At 47.8% G+C, this 26,714-nt stretch overlaps 3 protein-coding genes across 3 annotated transcripts in view; all 3 read right to left on the bottom strand.

The window, feature by feature from the left end:
• Positions 1–26,714, bottom strand: part of LOC149470540 (uncharacterized) — a 699,116-nt gene that overhangs the window by 575,055 nt on the left and 97,347 nt on the right. The window lies entirely within an intron of this gene.
• Positions 1,332–26,714, bottom strand: part of LOC149470542 (uncharacterized) — a 47,142-nt gene continuing 21,759 nt past the window's right edge. Inside the window, 1 exon segment of the mRNA XM_089662911.1 lies at positions 1,332–3,617. Coding sequence (XP_089519037.1) covers positions 1,401–3,617 — 2,217 coding nt within the window. The 3' untranslated portion in view covers positions 1,332–1,400.
• LOC149470543 (uncharacterized) lies at positions 11,925–12,595 on the bottom strand. The gene is made up of 2 exons (XM_089662821.1): positions 12,360–12,595; positions 11,925–12,253 (listed from the first exon to the last, which is right to left on the bottom strand). Exons 1-2 carry the CDS (start codon positions 12,585–12,587, stop codon positions 12,104–12,106), a joined length of 378 nt encoding a protein of 125 aa, XP_089518947.1. The 5' UTR covers positions 12,588–12,595; the 3' UTR covers positions 11,925–12,103.

The raw sequence follows: 26,714 nt of genomic DNA, 5'->3' as shown, positions 1-26,714 counted from the left end.
GGGGCGTCTATGACACAGGTCCAGCAGAGCATCATTCCTAGTTGGGGTCTCTATGACCAGGTCCAGCAGAGCATCATTCCTAGTTGAGGCCTCTATGACACAGGTCCAGCAGAGCATCATTCCTAGTTGGGGTCTCTATGACCAGGTCCAGCAGAGCATCATTCCTAGCTGGGGCATCTATGACCAGGTCCAGCAGAGCATCATTCCTAATTGGGGCCTCTATGACACAGGTCCAGCAGAACATCATTCCTAGTTGGAGCCTCTATGACACAGGTCCAGCAGAGCATCATTCCTAGTTGGGGTCTCTATGACACAGGTGCAGCAGAGCATCATTCCTAGTTGGGGCCTCTATGACACAGGTCCAGCAGAGCATCATTCCTAGTTGGGGCCTCTATGATACAGGTTCAGCAGAGCATCATTCCTTGTTGGGGCCTCTATGACACAGGTCCAGCAGAGCATCATTCCTAGTTGGGGCCTCTATGAACTGAACCATACAATTGTCCTGTAGTAGGTTTATACATTTTTGTCCTTTAACTGTTCCTGCAGTCCCATTACTCCAGTCAGTTTCCAGGTAGTTACCATCCCCCATTATTATCATTGTCCCTGCCCTTTCCATCTGTGGGAGGAGCTGAGTCTCCACCTCCTCATTAACAATAGGAGGCTTATAACAAACTCCAATGATGACCTTTGTAGTACCGCCCCCCATGTGCAGCTCCACCCATAATACTTTAGCCTCATCACACTCTCCATCACCTAGGTCCTCTCACACTCGCTGAGATCACTTCTCACAGAGACAGACTCCACCCCTTTTCTAATCCAGACTCCACCCCCTTTCCTTTTCCAGACAGACTCCACCCCCTTTCCTCTTCCAGACAGACTCCATCCCTTTCCTATTCCAGACAGACTCCACCCCCTTTCCTCTTCCAGACAGACCCCACCCCCTTTCCTATTTCCCCCGTCTCTCCAAAAGAGAACCTAGCCAGGAATATGAATGGCCCAGTCATGTGAGGAATGAAGCCAAGATTCAGCAATACCAATCCAATCCTAGTTCTCTTCATTCACCAAACCTTCCAACTCACCTATTGTGCTGGGCACACTTCTGGCATTGGGGAACAAACACTTCCATTCAACGACACCTCCTTCATTCACTGACACCTCCTTCATTCACTGACTCCTCCTTCATTCACTGACATCTCCATTCACTGACACCTTGTCCATTCACTGACACCTCCTTCGTTCACTAACACCTCCTTCATTCACTGACACCATTCCCTGACACCTTGTTCCTTCACTGACATCTCCTTCATTCACTGACAGCTTGTTCACACGGATTTTGTGTATTTTTTATTTTCATACAAATGGTACAAATTCCACTGGTTGTTTGTAACATGGAAACCTTCTTACCATCTGCCATAGCCCTCCCCTAATCTTTCCCCATTCCGCCCCCCAATAAGGACTGACCCCGGTCTGATCTGTCTACCACAATATAATCCCTGATGTACAGGAAGACAGGACTTCAGTGAGGAACATTTCCCGCACTCAGGACAGGAAAGTGGCTTCTCCCCCGTGTGAGATCTCTGATGTTTGTAAAGACTGTGAGTATATGAAAACCATTTCCCGCACTAAGGACAAGAATACGGCTTCTCCCTCGTGTGAGATCTCTGATGTGTGTGAAGATGGGACTTCCGTGAAAAACATTTCCCGCACTCAGGACAGGAATAGGGCTTCTCTCCCGTGTGAGATCTCTGATGTCTGGAAAGATAGGACTTATAGGAAAAACATTTCCCACACTCAGGACAGGAATATGGCTTCTCCCCTGTGTGAGACCTCTGATGTACGATAAGTGTTGATTTTGCTATAAAACATTTCCCACAGTCAGGACAGGAATATGGCTTCTCCCCCGTGTGAGACCTCTGATGTATGATAAGTGTTGATTTTTCTACAAAACATTTCCCGCACTCAGAACAAGAATACGGCTTCTCCCCCGTGTGAGATCTTATATGCACGTTTAGTTTAGATTTAAGTTTGAAACATTTTCCGCACTCAGGACAGGAATACGGCTTCTCCCCCGTGTGAGATCTTTCATGACTATTAAGATTGTATTTATATTGGAAACATTTCCCGCACTCAGGACAGGAATATGGCTTCTCCCCCGTGTGAGATCTTTCATGCAAATTAAGATGGGATTTATAATGGAAACATTTCCCGCACTCAGGACAGGAATACGGCTTCTTCCCCGTGTGAGATCTTATATGCTCCTCAAGAACGGATTTATATTGGAAACATTTGCCGCACTCAGGACAGGAATGTGGCTTCTCCCCCGTGTGAGACATCTGATGTACGATAAGTGTTTGTTTTGTAGAAAAACATTTCCCGCACTCAGGACAGGAATACGGCTTCTCTCCCGCATGAAATCTCTGATGTCTGGAAAGATAGGACTTATAGGGAAAACATTTCCCACACTCAGGACAGGAATAGGGCTTCTCTCCCATGTGAGATCTCTGATGTCTGGAAAGATAGGACTTATAGGAAAAACATTTCCCACACTCAGGACAGGAATATGGCTTCTCCCCTGTGTGAGACCTCTGATGTACGATAAGTGTTGATTTTGCTATAAAACATTTCCCACAGTCAGGACAGGAATATGGCTTCTCCCCCGTGTGAGACCTCTGATGTATGATAAGTGTTGATTTTTCTACAAAACATTTCCCGCACTCAGAACAAGAATACGGCTTCTCCCCCGTGTGAGATCTTATATGCACGTTTAGTTTAGATTTAAGTTTGAAACATTTTCCGCACTCAGGACAGGAATACGGCATCTCCCCCGTGTGAGATCTTTTATGACTATTAAGATTGTATTTATATTGGAAACATTTCCCGCACTCAGGACAGGAATATGGCTTCTCCCCCGTGTGAGATCTTTCATGCAAATTAAGATGGGATTTATAATGGAAACATTTCCCGCACTCAGGACAGGAATACGGCTTCTTCCCCGTGTGAGATCTTATATGCTCCTCAAGAACGGATTTATATTGGAAACATTTGCCGCACTCAGGACAGGAACACGGCTTCTCTTCCATGTGACATCTTATATGCACATTAAGACCGGATTTATAACGGAAACATTTCCCGCACTCAGGACAGGAGAACCTCTTCCCTGTTGGATGGCCGGCCCAGTCCTGCACAGTCTGAGGTTCCTCAGGATACGAGGAATCCGATGGTCCATCTACACTGGGTGGTGCCGGACAGGAATACGGCTTCTCCCCCGTGTGAGATCTTATATGCACATTTAGTTTAGATTTATATTGGAAACATTTCCCGCACTCAGGACAGGAATACGGCTTCTCTCCCGTGTGAGATCTTATATGCACATTAAGACGGGATTTATAATGGAAACATTTCCCGCACTCAGGACAGGAGAACCTCTTCCCTGTTGGATGGCCGGCCCGGTCCCGCACAGTCTGAGGTTCCTCAGGATATAAGGAATCCGATGGTCCATCTACACTGGGTGGTGCCGGATGGACATTGGAGGGAGCCGGGTTTTCTCCTGGACTATACTGTGTGATGTCCTCATCTTCTACTTTCCAGTCTGGAGACAAAGTGAGACAATCCTCGGAGGTTTTCCTCATCTCCCGGCCATGGACTAAAATACAAAGACAAAGAGGATTACTAGACAGGAGCTGATTGGTTCCCCCAAACCAGGACTCCACCCACATCAGGCAGCTTGGTCTCTGAGGAGCTTACAATTCCACCCTCAAGGGAACTAGGAAATGGCTCCTCTGATCTCCTACCAGGTCATTTCTTTATTCATGGACCTTAGTCAGAGAGGGAGGAAACAACCAGAACTGTCTTTTATAGGAGGGACAGTGATGAGGGGATTATAGGACGAGGGTCCCCACCCCCTCTATCACTCATCGCCATCTTCCCCACACAAGAAGTACTGCACTTCCTGATTTACTCCATGATTATTCATGAAGAACAGCGGGGCTGAGCCCCACCAGAGGTCAGAGAGTGAGGATGGGGGGAGAACAACCAAGATGACGACTGGACTGATCCTGAAGACCACCATCATTGGGGTATTGACTCCTCCCTCATCCTGACCCTGAAGACCACGATCATTGGGGTATTGACTCCTCCCTCATCCTGAAGACCACCATCATTGGGGTAATGAGTCCTCCCTCATCCTGAAGACCACCATCATTGGGGTATTGAATCCTCCCTCATCCTGAAGACCATCGTCATTGGGGTATTGACTCCTCCCTCATCCTGACCTTGAAGACCACCATTATTGGGGTATTGACTCCTCCCCCATCCTGACCCTGAAGACCACTATCATTGGGGTATTAACTCTTCCCTCACCTTGAAGACCACCATCATTGGGGTATTGACTCCTCCCTCATCTTGAAGACCACCATCATTGGGGTACTGACTCCTCTCCCATCCTGAAGACCACCAGATTTGGGGTATTGACTCCTCCCCCATCCTGAAGACCACCAGGATTGGGGTATTGACTCCTCCCTCATCCTGAAGACCACCATCATTGGGGTAATGAGTCCTCCCTCATCCTGAAGACCACCATCATTGGGGTATTGAATCCTCCCTCATCCTGAAGACCATCGTCATTGGGGTATTGACTCCTCCCTCATCCTGACCTTGAAGACCACCATTATTGGGGTATTGACTCCTCCCCCATCCTGACCCTGAAGACCACTATCATTGGGGTATTAACTCTTCCCTCACCTTGAAGACCACCATCATTGGGGTATTGACTCCTCCCTCATCTTGAAGACCACCATCATTGGGGTACTGACTCCTCCCTCATCCTGAAGACCACCAGCATTGGGGTATTGACTCCTCTCCCATCCTGAAGACCACCAGATTTGGGGTATTGACTCCTCCCCCATCCTGAAGACCACCAGGATTGGGGTATTGACTCCTCCCTCATCCTAAAGACCACCATCATTGGGGTATTGACTCCTCCCTCATCCTGAAGACCACCATCATTGGGGTATTGACTCCTCGCTCATCCTGACCCTAAAGACCACCATCATTGGAGTATTGACTCCTCCCCCATCCTGAAGACCACCATCATTGGGGTATTGACTCCTCCCTCATCCTGAAGACCACTATCATTGGGGTATTGACTCCTCCCTCATCCTGACCCTGAAGACCACCATCATTGAGGAATTGACTCCTCCCCCATTCTGACCCTGAAGACCACCATCATTGGGGTATTGACTCCTCCCTCATCCTGAAGACCACCGTCATTGGGGTATTGACTCCTCCACCATCCTGACCCTCAAGACCACCATCACTGAGGTATTGACTCCTTCCTGATCCTGAAGACCACCATCATTGGGGTATTGACTCTTCCCTCATCCTGACCCTGAAGACCACCATCATTGGGGTATTGGCTCCTCCCTCATCCTGAAGACCACCATCATTGGGGTATTGGCTCCTCCCTCATTATCACTTTCTGGTTGAAGGATGTTATCACATTATTATCACCATGTAAAAGTCTGTGCTCCAATCACATCATCCGATATAAAATGCCCAGCTGGGAGGGAATGGGGGGAACAAAAGAGAATCCATATTATGTGTATATATAGCAGTGGGGGGAGGGGGAGAGCAGGGGTCAGGACTATATATAGTGCAGGGGTCAGGAGTATGTAATGTACAACACGGAGTATATAGTGCAGGGGTCAGGAGTATGGAATGTACAACACGGAGTATATAGTGCAGGAGTCAGGAGTATGGAATGTACAACACGGAGTATATAGTGCAGGGGTCAGGAGTATGGAATGTACAACACGGAGTATATAGTGCAGGAGTCAGGAGTATGGAATGTATAACACGGAGTATATAGTGCAGGGGTCAGGAGTATAGAATGTACAACACGGAGTATACAGTGCAGGGGTCAGGAGTATGTAATGTACAACATAGAGTATATAGTGCAGGGGTCAGGAGGATGTAATGTACAACATGGAGTATATAGTGCAGGGGTCAGGAGGATGTAATGTACAAGTTATATAGTATAAGGGTCAGGACTCTCAGTATTAGTATTCTGTAATCAGTGGAAACTGAAATGTTTACTGTAGACAACATGTAGAGGTGAGCTGGGATTAAACCATCATGAAACCGGTTAGATTGGAGGTGAGGAAATCCGTGGACAGAGGGGTGGCGGTGGACGTGGTACACTCGGACAGAGGGGTGGCGGTGGACGTGGCACACTCGGACAGAGGGGTGGCGGTGGACGTGGCACACTCGGACAGAGGGGTGGCGGTGGACGTGGCACACTCGGACAGAGGGGTGGCGGTGGACGTGGCACACTCGGACAGAGGGGTGGCGGTGGACGTGGCACACTCGGACAGAGGGGTGGCGGTGGACGTGGCACACTCGGACAGAGGGGTGGCGGTGGACGTGGCACACTCGGACAGAAGGGTGGCGGTGGACGTGGCACACTCGGACAGAGGGGTGGCGGTGGACTTGGTATACTTGGACAGAGGGGTGATGGTGGACGTGGTATACTCGGACACAGTTCCCCACACACGGCTAAGGTGTAAGGTAAAGTCTATGGGCTGGAAAAATCTGAATATAAATGGATAGAAAACTGGCTGAAAGATCGTATTCAGAGAGTAGTGGTTAATGATTCATACTCTGCATGGTCTAGGGGTGTCAGTGGGGTACCCCAAGGCTCAGTGTTATTAGTGGTGTACCTCAAGGTTCAGTGTTATTAGTGGGGTACCCCAAGGCTCAGTGTTATTAGTGGGGTACCCCAAGGCTCAGTGTTGGGACCCCAACTTATTAATATATTTATAAACAATATAGGGTCTGATATTAAAAATCCCAATACATAAGGGGGGATATGATCTCCATGTATAATACATAAGGGGGGATATGATCTCCATGTATAATACATAAGGGGGGGATATGATCTCCATGTATAATACATAAGGGGGGGATATGATTTCCATGTATAATACATAAGGGGGGATATGATCTCCATGTATAATATATAAGGGGGGATATGATCTCCATGTATAATACATAAGGGGGGATATGATCTCCATGTATAATACATAAGGGGGGGATATGATCTCCATGTATAATACATAAGGGGGGATATGATCTCCATGTATAATACATAAGGGGGGATATGATCTCCATGTATAATACATAAGGGGGGATATGATCTCCATGTATAATACATAAGGGGGGATATGATCTCCATGTATAATACATAAGGGGGGGATATGATCTCCATGTATAATACATAAGGGGGGATATGATCTCCATGTATAATACATAAGGGGGGGATATGATCTCCATGTATAATACATAAGGGGGGATATGATCTCCATGTATAATACATAAGGGGGATATGATCTCCATGTATAATACATAAGGGGGGATATGATCTCCATGTATAATACATAAGGGGGGATATGATCTCCATGTATAATACATAAGGGGGGGATATGATCTCCATGTATAATACATAAGGGGGGGATATGATCTCCATGTATAATACATAAGGGGGGGATATGATCTCCATGTATAATACATAAGGGGGGGATATGATCTCCATGTATAATACATAAGGGGGGATATGATCTCCATGTATAATACATAAGGGGGGGATATGATCTCCATGTATAATACATAAGGGGGGGATATGATCTCCATGTATAATACATAAGGGGGGGATATGATCTCCATGTATAATACATAAGGGGGGGATATGATCTCCATGTATAATACATAAGGGGGGGATATGATCTCCATGTATAATACATAAGGGGGGGATATGATCTCCATGTATAATACATAAGGGGGGGATATGATCTCCATGTATAATACATAAGGGGGGGATATGATCTCCATGTATAATACATAAGGGGGGGATATGATCTCCATGTATAATACATAAGGGGGGATATGATCTCCATGTATAATACATAAGGGGGATATGATCTCCATGTATAATACATAAGGGGGGGGGATATGATCTCCATGTATAATACATAAGGGGGGATATGATCTCCATGTATAATACATAAGGGGGGATATGATCTCCATGTATAATACATAAGGGGAGATATGATATCCATGTATAATACATAAGGGGGGATATGATCTCCATGTATAATACATAAGGGGGGATATGATCTCCATGTATAATACATAAGGGGGGATATGATCTCCATGTATAATACATAAGGGGAGATATGATATCCATGTATAATACATAAGGGGGATATGATCTCCATGTATAATACATAAGGGGGATATGATCTCCATGTATAATACATAAGGGGGATATGATCTCCATGTATAATACATAAGGGGGATATGATCTCCATGTATAATACATAAGGGGAGATATGATATCCATGTATAATACATAAGGGGGGATATGATATCCATGTATAATACATAAGGGGGGATATGATCTCCATGTATAATACATAAGGGGGGATATGATCACCATGTATAATACATAAGGGGGGATATGATCTCCATGTATAATACATAAGGGGGGATATGATCTCCATGTATAATACATAAGGGGGGATATGATCTCCATGTATAATACATAAGGGGGGATATGATCACCATGTATAATACATAAGGGGGGGATATGATCACCATGTATAATACATAAGGGGGGGATATGATCTCCATGTATAATACATAAGGGGGGGGATATGATCACCATGTATAATACATAAGGGGGGGATATGATCTCCATGTATAATACATAAGGGGGGATATGATCTCCATGTATAATACATAAGGGGGGGATATGATCTCCATGTATAATACATAAGGGGGGATATGATCTCCATGTATAATACATAAGGGGGATAGGATCTCCATGTATAATACATAAGGGGGGGATATGATCTCCATGTATAATACATAAGGGGGGATATGATCTCCATGTATAATACATAAGGGGGGATATGATCTCCATGTATAATACATAAGGGGGGATATGATCTCCATGTATAATACATAAGGGGGGATATGATCTCCATGTATAATACATAAGGGGGATATGATCTCCATGTATAATACATAAGGGGGGATATGATCTCCATGTATAATACATAAGGGGGATAGGATCTCCATGTATAATACATAAGGGGGGGATATGATCTCCATGTATAATACATAAGGGGGGATATGATCTCCATGTATAATACATAAGGGGGGATATGATCTCCATGTATAATACATAAGGGGGGATATGATTTCCATGTATAATACATAAGGGGGGATATGATCTCCATGTATAATACATAAGGGGGGGGATATGATCTCCGTGTATAATACATAAGGGGGGATATGATCTCCATGTATAATACATAAGGGGGGATATGATCTCCATGTATAATACATAAGGGGGGATATGATCTCCATGTATAATACATAAGGGGGGATATGATCTCCATGTATAATACATAAGGGGGGATATGATCTCCATGTATAATACATAGGGGGGGATATGATCTCCATGTATAATACATAAGGGGGGGATATGATCACCATGTATAATACATAAGGGGGGGATATGATCACCATGTATAATACATAAGGGGGGGATATGATCACCATGTATAATACATAAGGGGGGATATGATCTCCATGTATAATACATAAGGGGGATATGATCTCCATGTATAATACATAAGGGGGATATGATCTCCATGTATAATACATAAGGGGGGGATATGATCGCCATGTATAATACATAAGGGGGGGATATGATCACCATGTATAATACATAAGGGGGGGATATGATCGCCATGTATAATACATAAGGGGGGGATATGATCTCCATGTATAATACATAAGGGGGGGTTGCTGGAGGAAAGTCCTGGATCCTTTCTTGGATACACAGAATATAACTGGATATAACATTTATAGGGAAAGTTGATCCCGGGAATATCCGATTGCCTCTCGGGGGGGTCAGGGAGGAATGTTTTCCCTGCAGGAGGAGATCGGATCGTGCTTTGCTGGGTTTTGCCTTCTGGTGGATCAGCTGTGGGTGTCGGATTATAACTTTTATTATTAATGGTACAACTAGATGGATGTCTTTTTTTCAGCCAGACTAACTATGTAACTATGTAGGTCCCACACCGCTGCCTCCCATCTCCTGAGACTGCACTCAGTGACTTGGGTCTGAGACACTCCAGACATATCCCTCCACCCGGCACAGCCAGCAGATAACAGAGAAGGAAGATTATGGGAGAGAAATCCAGGAATACAGGACGGGGAACACAGCTCAGGGAAGTGACCCGGGATTACAGGCTGAACACAGAACAAATGGCGGCTGACTGGCACATTACCGCCTACAAAGTGCTTCATTCCATCCCATGCGGAGTCATGTGACCTACAAACCTTCAATGCCATGTTGTATTTATTACCTCCGAGGGATGAAATCATGGAAAAATGATGAATGCAGGGAAACGGGATATGACGTCATCACGCTCGGCGTCTTCATAGGGTGCGGTATCCACGAGGAGGGAAGAGGCATGAGATGCAGCTCCATCTTGGATGAGCACGAGGCAATCTAGAATATGACGAGGCAACCGTTCTAAGGAGTCTTTTCGGTGATTTCAGAGACACGGCTCACTTCCTCCGGTGGCCAGTAACAGTCTGATTGGCTGAGTGACTTTAGATGGGAATCCGGAAAGTTGGTTGTTCTGCCTGCAGCCCGAGTGTGAGGGAAATGTTTGGGCTCTAGGTGGTATATAGTATATACTATGTTGTATACGGTCAGTGATACGGGACGCAGGTCTCATACACCCCTATAGGAAGCGCACTGAGCCTCTAATAAGCCCCTCATGCCGGGGTGCTGGGCGTCACCCTAGACTCTGACCCCTCCTTCCGGCCCCCACATCCAATCACCGGCTAAATCCTGCCGCCTCAACCCCCGGAACATCGCCAAACTCCGCCCCTTCCTGACCAATGACACCACAAACTCATCCACGCCTTGTTATATCCCGCCTCCATTACTGCAACTCCCTCCTAACTGGTCTACCGTCACACAGGCCACACCCCCTTCAGTCTATTATGAATGCTGCTGCTAGACTCATACACCTTACCAACCAATCAGTGACTGCCGCCCCTCTCTGCCAATCCCTCCACTGACCTCCACCCCTCTCTGCCAATCCCTCCACTGTCCTCCACCCCCCTCTGTCATTCCCTCCACTGGCCTTCATTCACTGTCCTCCACCCCTCTCTGCCAACCCCTCCACTGACCTTCACCCCTCTCTGCCAATCGCTTCACTGACCTCCACCCCTCTCTGCCAATCCCTCCACTGACCTCCATTCAGTGTCCTCCACCCCTCTCTGCCAATCCCTCCACTGACCTTCACCCCTCTCTGCCAATCCCTCCACCCCTCTCTGCCAATCCCTCCACTGACCTCCACCCCTCTCTGCCAATCCCTCCACTGACCTCCATTCAGTGTACTCCACCCCTCTCTGCCAATCCCTCCACTGACCTCCACCCCTCTCTGCCAATCCCTCCACTGGCTTCCATTCAGTGTCCTCCACCCCTCTCTGCCAATCCCTCCACTAGCTTCCATTCAGTGTCCTCCACCCCTCTCTGCCAATCCCTCCACCCCTCTCTACCAATCCCTCCACTGACCTCCACCCCTCTCTGCCAACCCCTCCACTGACCTCCATTCAGTGTCCTGCACCCCCCTCTGTCATTCCCTCCACTGGCCTCCACTCCCCTCTATGATTACAGCACGTCCACCATGTGAATGACAACCTTTCTATGACCCGTGTGATCTAATACATACAACATGGCATTGGACGTTTGTAGGTCACATGACTCCGCATGGGATGGAAGGAACCACTTTGTAGGCGGTAATGCGCCAATCAGCCGCCATTTTTTCTGAGTTCCAGTATTTCAGGTTTACAATCCACGCTTTTATTGAAGTGAGTCGCAGATATAATCCAGATACGTTTACCGGATCAATCGGGACGGCATTGTTTCTTCTGATGTATTACAGGCTGATATCACCCCGCCCCCGCCCTACTCTGGACCAATCAGTGAGCAGTATGGGTGGAGGAATGGATTTGGTGTTCATGACCCACCTGTGCTGATCTCTGTAGGAGTGTCCTCCTCTATAAATGTCCCCGTTATTCCATCCTCCTCCATAGACTGCTGATCATCCCTCACATACGCCTCTTCTTCTGCTTTCACCTCAAATTCTATATCGATTGGATCTCCACTCTACATCAAGAGAAGGAGAGGAAATATCATCTGGAAGATAGAAGGTCACAGAAACTCCACACATTGTCTGTATGAATCCATGTTCTAGATGCTCCATCCCACCAACCTTGCAATGGTGAGGGATGGTGTGACCTTCCTGTGTGGAATCCCGGGAATACAGAGGACGGGGACATCTCTCTGGTGGCTTCCTGGTATTAGGTGGCTCCATCATCTCCTTGTGTCCTTCTGAAAACTCCTCCATCACTCCATCCTCCTCATCCTCCTCTTTATACTCTTCTTTACCATCAATATTATCATCCCCGAGGATTCCACTCTGAGAGATATAATAAAACATTCATTGTAACAAACATGCCGAGTATAAATCCCACCTACCAATAATTGTCATCATCTACCCCATTATCATCTCACGTGTGGACTACTGCAACTGCCTCATCACCGGCCTCCCGCACCACCGGCCTCTGTCCTCACCGGCCATCCCGCACCACCGGCCATCCCGCACCACCGGACTCTGTCCTCACCGGCCTCCCTCCTCACTGGCCATCCCGCACCACCGGCCATCCCGCACCACCGGCCGACCTCACCACCGGCCATCCCGCACCACCGGCCTCCCCTCCTCACCAGCCTACCTCATCACAGGCTATCCTGAACTCAGCGGCCAGACTCATCCACCTTACCAACCGCTCCGCTTTTGCCACCCCTCTCTGCCAATCCCTCCACTGGCCTCCACCCCCTCTGTCATTCCCTCCACTGGCCTCCATTCAGTGTCCTCCACCCCCTCTGTCATTCCCTCCACTGGCCTCCATTCAGTGTCCTCCACCCCCCTCTGTCATTCCCTCCACTGGCCTCCATTTAGTGTCCTCCACCCCCCTCTGTCATTCCCTCCACTGGCCTCCATTTAGTGTCCTCCACCCCCCTCTGTCATTCCCTCCACTGGCCTCCACTCAGTGTCCTCCACCCCCCTCTGTCATTCCCTCCACTGGCCTCCACCCCCCTCTGTCATTCCCTCCACTGGCCTCCACCCCCCTCTGTCATTCCCTCTACTGGCTCCACCCCCCTCTGTCATTCCCTCCACTGGCCTCCACCCCCCTCTGTCATTCCCTCCATTGGCTCCCAATTGCCCAACTCATTAAATTCAAACTACTAACACTGACATACAAAGCCAATCATAACTCCGCCCCAAATTACCTCACCGACCTGATACCCAAATACCACCCAACCCGTAATCTTCGCTCCTCACAAGACCTCCTACTTTCTAGCTCCCTGGTCTCCTCCTCCCACGCCCGACTGCAGGACTTCTCCAGGCCTTCCCCCATCCTCTGGAACTCACTACCCCAATCCATCAGACTGTCACCTACCCTACTCACCTTTAGGCACACCCTGAAAACCCATCTCTTCAGGGAAGCCTACCCCACCCTCACCTAACAGCCGATCTCCTCCACTCCTCCTACCACTCCATCCCCCACAGCCACTTCCTCCTGTACCACTACCCCCTCCCTCCTAGATTGTAAGCTCCAAGGATCAGGGCCCTCGCCCCCCTCGTGTATTGTATTGTTACTGTATTGTCTCATGTTCTGTCCCCACTATAATGTACAGCGCTGAGCACACCTTCTGCCGCTATATAAATACTGTATATTAATATCTACCTGATGATGGTGAGGGATGGTGTGACCTTCCTGTGTGGAATCCCGGGAATACAGAGGACGGGGACATCTCTCTGGGGGGTTCCTGTAGCTGGGTGACTCCACCATGGTGTCCTGGTACAGATCTTTGTGTTCTTTTAGAAGCTCTGACTCTTCCATACCCCCATCCTCATCCTCCTCTTCTTTTATCTCTTCTTTAACTTCAACTGTAGAATCTCTCAGGTTTCCACTCTGAATATATAATAAAAATGACATCAATGGTAACAATGCAGATAATGTACAGATCCTAATGATACTATCAGTGATTGTTCCTCATCTACCTGATGATGGTGAGGGATGGTGTGACCTTCCTGTGTGGAATCCCGGGAATACAGAGGACGGGGACATCTCTCTGGTGGGTTCCCATGACTGGATCCATCTTCCTGAGGATGGTGAGGGATGGTGTGACCTTCCTGTGTGGAATCCCGGGAATACAGAGGACGGGGACATCTCTCTGGTGGGTTCCCATGACTGGATCCATCTGTAGGAAACACACACACTGACTGAATCCATTGTTTCTATGTGTTTATCAGATGATGGGGGATCTAGGTGGATCCTCCGTACTGCTCTCTCCTTTACAATAAAGTCTCCTCTTACCCGGTGATGTGAGGGGCGGCTGATTGTCCATCATGACGTCCTTGTAGAGATCCTTGTGTCCTCTCTGGTGGTCCTCCATCATGACGTCCTTGTGTCCTCTCTGGTGGTCCTCCATCATGACGTCCTTGTAGTGGTAAGGTGTATTGATGTGTATCATCTGCTGGAGATAAAAGACATCACATGACTATGGAGGAAGAGGACGGACATGACTATGGAGGAAGAGGACGGACATGACGGGGGGTTACTGGGTGTAAATAGAACCTAACATCTTATTACCTCCTCTGCTGCTACTCCCTGCAATGTCTCCGATCTCATTCACACCGAATGGCACAGCCTGTCTTTATTCCACATCACTTCCTGTCTGTTCCCAACATCACTTCCTGTCTGTTCCTGACATCACTTCCTGTCTGTATTCCATAGAGAAGTCCTGTCTGTTTAGTAGAAATGAGATCACCATCTTGTGGAGTTCAGAGGAACTGCAGCCCCGAGAAATGTCCCCTAATACCCATTCATGCATTGTATTACCTTACAGAGATATCAGGGAGGAGCCAAAATAACTAATAAAAAGTAAGAAACTTACTTACTCTTATGTAACCAACTGTTTAAAAAATATATTTTACTACAGATAGTAAAGTCTTAAAGACACAGAACACCCAATATAACAGAGACCCCCAAAATCAGACAGACTACCCAGAATATTCCGTCCTTCATATCAGAGACTAAGACAGACTACCCAGAATGTTCCGTCCTTCATATCAGAGAGAGAGACAGACTACCCAGAATGTCCCGTCCTTCATATCAGAGAGAGAGACAGACTACCCAGAATGTCCCGTCCTTCATATCAGAGACCGAGACAGACTACCCAGAATGTTCCGTCCTTCATATCAGAGAGAGACAGACTACCCAGAATGTCCCGTCCTTCATATCAGAGAGAGAGAGACAGACTACCCAGAATGTCCCGTCCTTCATATCAGAGAGAGAGACAGACTACCCAGAATGTCCCGTCCTTCATATCAGAGAGAGACAGACTACCCAGAATGTCCCGTCCTTCATATCAGAGAGACAGACTACCCAGAATGTCCCGTCCTTCATATCAGAGACTAAGACAGACTACCCAGAATGTCCCATCCTTCATATCAGAGAGAGAGACAGACTACCCAGAATGTCCCGTCCTTCATATCAGAGAGAGACAGACTACCCAGAATGTCCCATCCTTCATATCAGAGACCAAGACAGACTACCCAGAATGTTCCGTCCTTCATATCAGAGAGAGACAGACTACCCAGAATGTCCCGTCCTTCATATCAGAGAGAGAGAGACAGACTACCCAGAATGTCCCGTCCTTCATATCAGAGAGACAGACTACCCAGAATGTCCCGTCCTTCATATCAGAGAGACAGACTACCCAGAATGTCCCGTCCTTCATATCAGAGAGAGAGACAGACTACCCAGAATGTCCCGTCCTTCATATCAGAGAGAGAGACAGACTACCCAGAATGTCCCGTCCTTCATATCAGAGAGAGAGACAGACTACCCAGAATGTCCCGTCCTTCATATCAGAGAGAGACAGACTACCCAGAATGTCCCGTCCTTCATATCAGAGAGAGACAGACTACCCAGAATGTCCCATCCTTCATATCAGAGACCGAGACAGACTACCCAGAATGTTCCGTCCTTCATATCAGAGAGAGAGACAGACTACCCAGAATGTCCCGTCCTTCATATCAGAGAGAGAGAGACAGACTACCCAGAATGTCCCATCCTTCATATCAGAGAGAGAGACAGACTACCCAGAATGTCCCGTCCTTCATATCAGAGAGAGAGACAGACTACCCAGAATTTCCCGTCCTTTATATCAGAGAGAGACAGACTACCCAGAATGTCCCATCCTTCATATCAGAGACCGAGACAGACTACCCAGAATGTTCCGTCCTTCATATCAGAGAGAGAGACAAACTACCCAGAATGTCCCGTCCTTCATATCAGAGAGAGACAGACTACCCAGAATGTCCCGTCCTTCATATCAGAGAGACAGACTACCCAGAATGTCCCGTCCTTCATATCAGAGACTAAGACAGACTACCCAGAATGTCCCATCCTTCATATCAGAGAGAGAGACAGACTACCCAGAATGTCCCGTCCTTCATATCAGAGAGAGAGACAGACTACCCAGAATGTCCCGTCCTTCATATCAGAGAGAGACAGACTACCCAGAATGTCCCGTCCTTCATATCAGAGAGAGAGACAGACAAACTACCCAGAATGTCCCGTCCTTCATATCAGAGAGAGACAGACTACCCAGAATGTCCCGTCCTTCGTATCAGAGACTAAGACAGACTACCCAGAATGTTCCATCCTTCATATCAGAGAGAGAGACAGACTACCCAGAATGTTCCGTCCTTCATATCAGAGAGACAGACTACTCAGAATGTCCCGTCCTTCATATCAGAGACTAAGACAGACTACCCAGAATGTTCCATCCTTCATATCAGAGAGAGACAGACGACCCAGAATGTCCCATCCTTCATATCAGAGAGAGAGACAGACTACCCAGAATGTCCCATCCTTCATATCAGAGAGAGAAAGACTACCCAGAATGTCCCGTCCTTCATATCAGAGAGAGAGACAGACGACCCAGAATGTCCCGTCCTTCATATCAGAGAGAGACAGACTACCCAGAGTGTCCCATCCTTCATATCAGAGAGAGGCAGACTACCCAGAATGTCCCATCCTTCATATCAGAGAGAGACAGACGACCCAGAATGTCCCATCCTTCATATCAGAGAGAGAGACAGACTGCCCAGAATGTTCCATCCTTCATATCAGAGAGAAACAGACGACCCAGAATGTCCCGTCCTTCATATCAGAGACCGAGACAGACTACCCAGAATGTCCCAACCTTCATATCAGAGACCGAGACAGAGTACCCAGAATTTCCTGTCCTACATATCAGAGAGAGTCAGACTACCCAGAATGCCCCGTCCTTCATATCAGAGACCGAGACAGACTACCCAGAATGTCCTGTCCTTCATATCAGAGAGAGACAGACTACCCAGAATGTCCCATCCTTCATATCAGAGACCGAGACAGACTACCTAGAATCTCCTATCCTTCCTGTCAGAAAGAGACAGACTACCCAGAATGTCCCATCTTTCATATCAAAGAGAGCAAGAGACAGACGACCCAGAATGTCCCATCCTTCATATCAGAAGAGAGAGACAGACTACCCAGAATGTCCCATCCTTCATATCAGAGAGAGACAGACTACCCAGAATGTCCCGTCCTTCATATCAGAGAGAGAGACAGACTACCCAGAATGTCCTGTCCTTTATATCAGAGAGAGACAGACTACCCAGAATGTCCCGTCCTTCATATCATAGAGAGACAGACTACCCAGAATGTCCCGTCCTTCATATCAGAGAGAGAGACAGACTACCCAGAATGTCCCATCCTTCGTATCAGAGAGAGAGACAGACTACCCAGAATGTCCCATCCTTCATATCAGAGAGAGACAGACTACCCAGAATGTCCCGTCCTTCATATCAGAGAGAGAGACAGACTACCCAGAATGTCCCGTCCTTCATATCAGAGAGAGAGACAGACTACCCAGAATGTCCCATCCTTCATATCAGAGAGAGACAGACTACCCAGAATGTCCCGTCCTTCATATCAGAGAGAGAGTCAGACTACCCAGAATGTCCCATCCTTCATATCAGAGAGAGAGACAGACTACCCAGAATGTCCCATCCTTCATATCAGAGAGAGACAGACTACCCAGAATGTCCCGTCCTTCATATCAGAGAGAGACAGACTACCCAGAATGTCCCGTCCTTCATATCAGAGAGAGAGACAGACTACCCAGAATGTCCTGTCCTTTATATCAGAGAGAGACAGACTACCCAGAATGTCCCGTCCTTCATATCAGAGAGAGACAGACTACCCAGAATGTCCCATCCTTCGTATCAGAGAGAGAGACAGACTACCCAGAATGTCCCGTCCTTCATATCAGAGAGAGACAGACTACACAGAATGTCCCGTCCTTCATATCAGAGAGAGACAGACTACCCAGAATGTCCCGTCCTTCATATCAGAGAGAGAGACAGACTACCCAGAATGTCCCGTCCTTCATATCAGAGAGAGAGACAGACTACCCAGAATGTCCCGTCCTTCATATCAGAGAGAGAGAGACAGACTACCCAGAATGTCCCGTCCTTCATATCAGAGAGAGAGACAGACTACCCAGAATGTCCCGTCCTTCATATCAGAGAGAGAGACAGACTACCCAGAATGTCCCATCCTTCATATCAGAGAGAGACAGACTACCCAGAATGCCCCGTCCTTCATATCAGGGAGAGAGTCAGACTACCCAGAATGTCCCATCCTTCGTATCAGAGAGAGAGACAGACTACCCAGAATGTCCCGTCCTTCATATCAGAGAGAGAGACAGACTACCCAGAATGTCCCGTCCTTCATATCAGAGAGAGAGACAGACTACCCAGAATGTCCCGTCCTTCATATCAGAGAGAGACAGACTACCCAGAATGTCCCGTCCTTCATATCAGAGAGAGACAGACTACCCAGAATGTCCCGTCCTTCATATTAGAGAGAGACAGACTACCCAGAATGTCCCGTCCTTCATATCAGACAGACAGCCAGCTCTTGAAGGCTGGTAGGAAAGACCCCTAAGGGTATCTAAGGGCTTGACTAGAAGAGGAAAAAGTGCCCAGACACCTCCACAGGGGTAAGAAGAGAGAAGAAATATGGCACAACCCATATGGGGCACAAAACACCAGCAGGTCATAAGGATGCACAGGGACCCATATACCTAAACACCCACCACTGCCTCAAAACTGCCTACATCTAATCACGGAGCATGGTCCAACAAAGCATCCGCAGCTGAGGAGAGGAGAAGGGGGGAAGGGATCCTAGATTGTCTACCTGATTAGGAACAGGAGCAAGGGAAGGAGTCTGGAGGAACTTCACATAGATCATTAAATAAGAACTTACCCTCCAGTGACCAGGTCCCACAAAGGTCTCCAGGCAGACTCCCTACCTGCTGGGGGAACTAGCAGCAGGACCCCAGAATGATCTTCTTGCTGACAATGAGGAGAGCACAGGGACATCCAGCAATTAAATCTTCCTGCCAGGTGATCAATCAACAGCTTTCAGGTACTGAATCAGAAGAGAACCAGACGGCAAATTCTTATCTCCGAGGAGGACAGCATAGTGAAACGTAACACTCTCAGTGTAGTACAGCATAGGGACTAGGCCACTAGACCTGCCACAGGGAAAACTCCCAGACCTTTCCATAGGGGAAGACTCTTCAACACGTGAGGGATTTCCAGTGGAGGTCATGTCAGAGTACCAAGTCATGGAGGGGATGCTTGATGAGACGGGAACTGTTCTCAGGAAACAGATTGGAGCCCCAGACATGGGGACACCCCTGCAAGTGAAGACTTTCATGGTGAAGGGAATAAACTGCCCCTTTCAGACAAAAAGGCAGACAGATAATATCTGGAATTACTTGGTCTACAGAGACCATTTGGATGTTTCGCCCCAAGTTCAGGCTCCCAGGCATGAGGGATTGATAAGGACTGGGTTACAACTGAAAAAGGGAGTGTAAATTATGAGAGTAATCCCTTGGCACCCTACACACGCTGAAAGATGAGGGAGGGAGAATGACTCTGACTTATAAGGGGAGGAATTAAATCCCTAAAGCACAGGTGTCAAACTGGTGACCCTCCAACTGTTACCAAACTACAAGTCCCATGAGGCATTGCAAGATTGACAGTTACAAGCATGACTCCCAAAGGCAGAGGCATGATGGGACTTGTAGTTTTGCAACAGCTGGAGGGCCGCCAGTTTGACACCCCTGCCCTAAAGGAAATGAGCAACCTTGCCCAACAGTGACCTTTAAAAACCCCAAGGCCTGGAACACGAGGCTGATTCTCCAGATGACGGGTAGTACATCTATAAGGATTGAAACAACCCCGGTAAATCTGTGTCCACTTCAGGAGACTGCAATGACCCCAACCAGAGGTAGACTGTTGGAATTCTCAGAGACAGTGACAAGGTCAACATGGCCAGCATGAATAGAAGTTTTAGGCCAATCACAGACATAATCTGCAGGGGACCATTTAGAGCCTTTGAGGGCAGAGTGCATCGATATCTGAGCAAAAACAGCCAGAAAGTCCAAAGTGGAGACTGAGGTCCCTGCGGACATGGGGGATACCTTGGCCACACACGAGAGAGCTTTGGTAGACTGCAATAAAGATGATCCGGTGACAATAGGGCCCTGATTTACTAAGAATTGAGTCTACCAGAAGACTCTGAACATTCAGGCAGACTCAGTTAAATCAATTAAGACCTGTCAGTCTTCTGAGCGGCGTCTAGCAATCTCATTGAAAAGCGTCTACTTTTCTGTTAGTAAATGTGGAATCGCTTCTGGCATATTTTTACGTGCAATACCGGATATGTTCGCTAGATGGCGCACAAGCGCGGGCTTTGGAGGTTTTATGTTTGCATATGAGAATACTTAGAATGTAAAATAAAAAGCACATCTATATTTTTTTTTTTTTGCTGTTTCTCCAAAATGATGAGACAACTAATGCATTTACTAATGAATGTCATACATTCTATTTTCAAATGTTAAACATTTTCACACTTATATCTCAAATAATTTGGATAGTTCTAAGTTCCCAATATAATGATATATCTTCCTTCTCTGTAATCATGTAACTATTCTATGTTACAGTCATAGTGCAGCGCTATAAATGCATGTGATCCATAATGAACGCATGGAAAAACCAAAAAGTGCAAAGAATTGCAACAATGATGTAAAATGGTAAATGGTGCTAAAATAAGTTCCTCTAATCATTCCTGAATAATGGAATGTCCTTGGTGTGAGAGTACCAACTCAGAGAGTGCCTATGAATGGCACGTGTGGTCTCTCCGTGACGGACAGTAGTGCATGAACTCGTGAAAGGTAAACCACCCTTGGGACTGGTCTACACTCACCAGAACAAAAGTATTAATGTGCATGGGTTATACACATCACACATCTGGGGGTGCAGCGGTATGCTGGCAGCTATGAGATAGTCATCCAGCTCCAGCCATCCATCCATCCATCAGGGTGGGTGCCCAAATGGTCCTGGGGAGGAATTAGCTCAGCCACAGGAGCCAGAAAGGTGCTTAATAGTGTAGTACAGACTTCTGGTTCCGGCGCCGCATGGAGTGAGGAGGACATCCCGCGGCTCCGGAGCGTCCTGCCTATAAATACAGCCTCCTGCACCGGAGGACTGCGGTACAAGGCATGGGAGTGGCCCCCCCCCCACCCCTGACCAGCTATGGAGCGGTATTTGCGGGCAGCAGCATCCGGCCAGGATCCCGCTCCCCGCACACAGAGGGACGGGTCTCCCATCCGTGCAGCCAAGATGGCCACCGCTGACAACGCTGCAGATAGCAGCCTTCACTCCCCTGAGTCAGCTCCGCAGTGCAGCAGCCACAGCCCCTCCACCCTGATGGCCGGCATGGAGACAGACCAAGGGCCAGACCCAGATCCAGGGTCAGGAACAGGAACAGGTAGGAGAGAGGAACAGCCACTTCACACTCCCTTGATAGGACATGCTGATCACAGTAGTCCCACGGACCAATATGCACAAATCGCACAGGCTGTCGCCTCTCTGTTGCTACCGAACATCACACAAGCAGTAGACAGAGCGGTGACCCTGGGAATAGAACAGCTTAGAAGAGATTTGGGAGAAAACGCAAAACGCATAACTGAAGTTGAACATCGCCTCTCTGACTTAGAGGATGAATGACAAGCTATGCAGGTGAATGCTACGCAAGCCAAACGTGACCAACAGGCCATCCTAGAAAAGCTGGATGATTTAGAGAACGGCTCACGTAGGAACGCCAAACACATAACCGACATTGAACATCGCCTCTCTGACTTAGAGGATGAATGCCAAGCTATGCAGGCGAGTGCTACACAAGCCAAACGTGACCAACAGGCCATCCTAGAAGAGCTGGATGATTTAGAGATCCGCTCACGTAGGAACAATTTACGGGTGGTGGGTCTCCCAGAATCCTTCAGCTCAGGCCAATTGTGTGAAATTGCTCTAAACGTATATCCGCAGCATTGGGAATTACAACACACTGCCAAGTTGAAAGGGCGCATAGACTGGGTGCCCCCTCAAACGATCGCCGTACGCCACGGTCCACGATTGCTAAATATCTTAACTACGCTGACCGAGTGGCCATTATTATTATACAGTATTTATAAAGCGCCAATAGTTGGCTCAGCGCTGTACATTACAGAGGGGGACAGAACATGTGACAGAACAATACCAATACAATGCAAAACATGAGGGGATCGAGGGCCCTGCTCTTTCGAGCTTACAATCTAGGAGGGGGGGATGGTGGCACAGGAGGAGATAGCTGTGGGGGATGGGGTGGTAGGAAGAGTGGAGGAGGTCGGTCAAGTTAGCAGGGGGTGGGGTAGGCTTCCCTGAAGAGATGGGTTTTCAGGGTGCGCCTAAAGAAGAGGGGAGTAGGTGATAATCTGATGGGTTGGGGCAGGGAGTTCCAGAGGATGGGTGACACCCTGGAGAAGTCCTGGAGGCGGGCATGGGAGAAGGAGACTAGGGAACTAGAGAGAAGGAGGTCTTGTGAGGAGCGGAGTGTGCGTGTTGGGCGGTACTTGGATATTAGGTCAGTGATGTAGTTCGGGGCAGTATGGTGGACGGCTTTGTATGTCAGCGTTAGGATTTTGAATTTGATCCGTTGTGCAATCGGAAGCCAGTGGAGGGATTGGCAGAGGGAGGTGGAGGACACTGAGTGGAGGCCAGTGGAGGGATTGGCAGAGGGGGGTGGAGGACACTGAGTGGAGGTCAGTGGAGAGATTGGCAGAGAGGGGTGGAGGGATTGGCAGAGAGGGGTGGAGGTCAGTGGAGGGATTGGCAGAGGGGGGTGGAGGGATTGGCAGAGAGGGGTGGAGGTCAGTGGAGGGATTGGCAGAGGGGGGTGGAGGACACTGAGTGGAGGCCAGTGGAGGGATTGGCAGAGGGGGGTGGAGGCCAGTGGAGGGATTGGCAGAGGGGGGTGGAGGGATTGGCAGAGAGGGGTGGAGGTCAGTGGAGGGATTGGCAGAGGGGGGTGGAGGACACTGAGTGGAGGCCAGTGGAGGGATTGGCAGAGGGGGGTGGCGGAAATGGAGTGGTTGGAAAGGTGAATGAGTCTGGCAGCCGTATTCAGGATGGACTGAAGCGGGGATAGCCAGCGGCGAGGCAGGCCAGTGAGGAGGGAGTTGCAGTAATCGAGTCGTGATATGATGAGGGAGTGGATGAGCTGTTTAGTGGTTTCTGGGGTTAGGAACGTGCAGATTTTGGCGGAGTTGCGGAGGTGGAGTCGGCATGAGTTTGTTAAAGATTCTTAACTCGTTTCGTAACTCACAATCCCTGCAACTGGATGGGCACAAGCTGTTATTGTTTGCTGATTACTCGCCAGAAGTCTCTCGCAAACGCAAATCGTTCCAGTCAATTTGTACTACACTATTTCAGAAAGTGGTAAAATTTACCCTCGCCTACCCCGCTACACTTCGCTTCACTACGCCTGCGGGGGAATCCAAATCATTTGTGCACCCAGAAGAAGCCCTTCTTTACTTGCAAAGTAACTTTCCTGATGCCGTCGGCTCCCAACAACCGCCACGTGATCTTGGTCCGCGAGACCAACGCAGTCCCAGAAAGGACCCACCGAAATGCCAACGCGTCCATCGTGCACCATCAAAACAAAGACCACCCTGACGGCCGAGCCACGTCACGTATTGACAATGCTCAGTTTAATGGCGTTACTATCGGTCAATCACGATGTTTAATATTTCCCTCTTTGGAATTGATATCCCTTTAGTATGCCTATAATAGCCTGTTTATGACCTGTCTACACTGTGTTACCGTATTTTTTACTGCCGTGCTGCCATAGATGATGGGATGATCTGATCCCTTCCCTCCTTTACTAATGGTCTATGCTGCTGTAGGGGGCTCTATTTTCCTCCTGTTTATATTCCTCCTTGGTGCGGGATCTACATCCCATCATTTCCGGTAACGCAGGCTACAGAAAGGAGACCACATGCGGAATAATGTGAAGTCTAGGATGATTATGCAGTTTTTTGTTCTTGTTTTTCCGAGCGTCCCATGTTGGGTTGGCCGGAATATTGTCTGTTCCCACCTCATTCTTCCTCCCCCTCTTTCTCCCCCCTTTTCTTTCTTATTGCTTGGAGACCCCAAACCGCCTCTTCTTCTTCTCATGATGAGTCGAGGAGACGCAGGCCATGAGACTGTTTTCACGGATTTGCGGCCAGTTAAGGATGGTTTTGATACTCTTTGGATCACCTTTACACCCAATTCCCTATGCTTCGGGTGATCTCCTGGAATGTTAAGGGCCTGAGATCGCCACATAAACGCATGGCCATTCTTAGGCACTTAAAACGCATGAGAGCAGATATTGCCCTTCTTCAAGAAACTCACCTGACCCAAACGGACCTTATGCGTATGAAAAAATTATGGGTGGGACAGGTATTGGGGTCACCATCTCCATCTGGCAAAGCGGGGGTGCTCATCCTTTTCCATAAACGTCTTACACCTGACATTGTTAAATTGGTCACGGATGAGGAGGACCGGTATGTTGCAGCACAAGTCATGCTGGACTCTTCTTCTTTGGTACTGGCCAATATATACGCACCAAACTCCTCACCCAAACCTTTTTTTCAAGATTTGTCCTCAAAACTGTCCAATTTTCTGCACCTCCCTGTGCTAGTGGGCGGTGACTTCAATCAATGTATGCACATACGGGAAGATAAACAAAAACCTTTTATACCAAATCGCCCAACTAATCACATCTCCTCATTGGCGCCGTCTTTATTACACAACTTCACAGAGTCGCTGCAACTTACAGATGTGTGGCGTTTATCCCACCCAGAGGGGAGGGAATTCACGTTCTTCTCTCCCGTACATCATACTCTGTCTAGAATTGATTACTTTTTTGTTAATATCAGATTCTGAGATACACGATATAGCGATCTCCGATCACTCCCCGATTTCCATGTGCATACGACACGCGCAAAATAATCAGCATCTACGTACCTGGCGTTTCCCCTCTTTTCTGGCACACAATCAGGACTTGCTTCGCTTACTCAATACTGCATGGAGCGAGTTTTGTGAAACAAATGCAGAACACCAAACAGATCCCAACCTTTTTTGGGAAACAGGCAAAGCGGTCTTACGTGGTAGAATCATAGCGTTCACTTCCACATACAAGAAAAACTTTCTCCACAATTACTCAGCTGCGAGTCTCCGTCTAAGACAAGCACAGCAGGATCTCGCAAATTTAAATTCCCACGAACACAGGACCGCATGGTCAGAGGCCAAGCATCAATTTGACATGTGGGCTGCTGCCCAAGAGTCCATACATAAATTGTACAATGATCTACATTTCCATAAATTCGGCAATAAGCCAGGCAAATTGTTAGCAAGGTTGTGCAAAAAACCGTTCACACCAACTCTTTTTACATCCCTGAGAGATGCACAGGGAGCGCTGAAAACGGACCCTCCAGACCTTGTACACGTCTTAGAACAATTCTATCGGACTCTACAGTTGCAAGAACAAGTATGTGAACCCCTTGGGATTACGTGGAGTTTTTCATGAATTGGGCATAAAATGTGCTCTGAACGTCATCTAAGTCACAACAATGGAAGAAGACAGTCTGCTGAACATAATACTACACAAACATTAGATGTTGCCATGGTTTAATTGCACATAACATGTAAACATTCACAGTGCCGGGAGGAAAAAGTATGTGAACCTTTGGACTTAATAACTGATTGACCCTCCTTTGGTAGCAATAACCTCAACCAAACATTTCCTGTAGTTGCAGATCAAACCTGCACAATGATCTGGAGTCATTTTGGACCACTCCTCTTCACAAAACTGTTTCAGTGTAGCAATATTCTTGGGATGTCTGGTGTGAATCGCTCTCTTAAGGTCATGCCACAGCATTTCAATCGGGTTGAGGTCAGGACTCTGACTGGGCCACTCCAGAAGGCGTATTCTGTGCTGTTGCAGCCATTGTTTTGTTGAATTACTTGTATGCTTTGGGTCATTGTCCTGTTGCATCACCCATCCTCTGCGGA

Source organism: Staurois parvus, unplaced genomic scaffold (genome assembly GCF_062004578.1).
Source record: "Staurois parvus isolate SC_StPar_1 unplaced genomic scaffold, SC_StPar_1.0 ptg000039l, whole genome shotgun sequence".
NCBI classification, from domain to species: domain Eukaryota; kingdom Metazoa; phylum Chordata; class Amphibia; order Anura; family Ranidae; genus Staurois; species Staurois parvus.
Note: the sequence above shows the minus strand (reverse complement) of the source record. Positions and strands in the feature narration are given on the sequence as shown.

Bases quoted from the DNA above. Each gene is read 5' to 3' on its own strand.
- LOC149470543 (XM_089662821.1), bottom strand. From the start codon at position 12,587: ATGTTTTATTATATCTCTCAGAGTGGAATCCTCGGGGATGATAATATT. The intron at 12,254-12,359 runs GTTGGTGGGATG...CTCTTGATGTAG, and splicing joins CCATCCCTCACCATTGCAAG to AGTGGAGATCCAATCGATAT.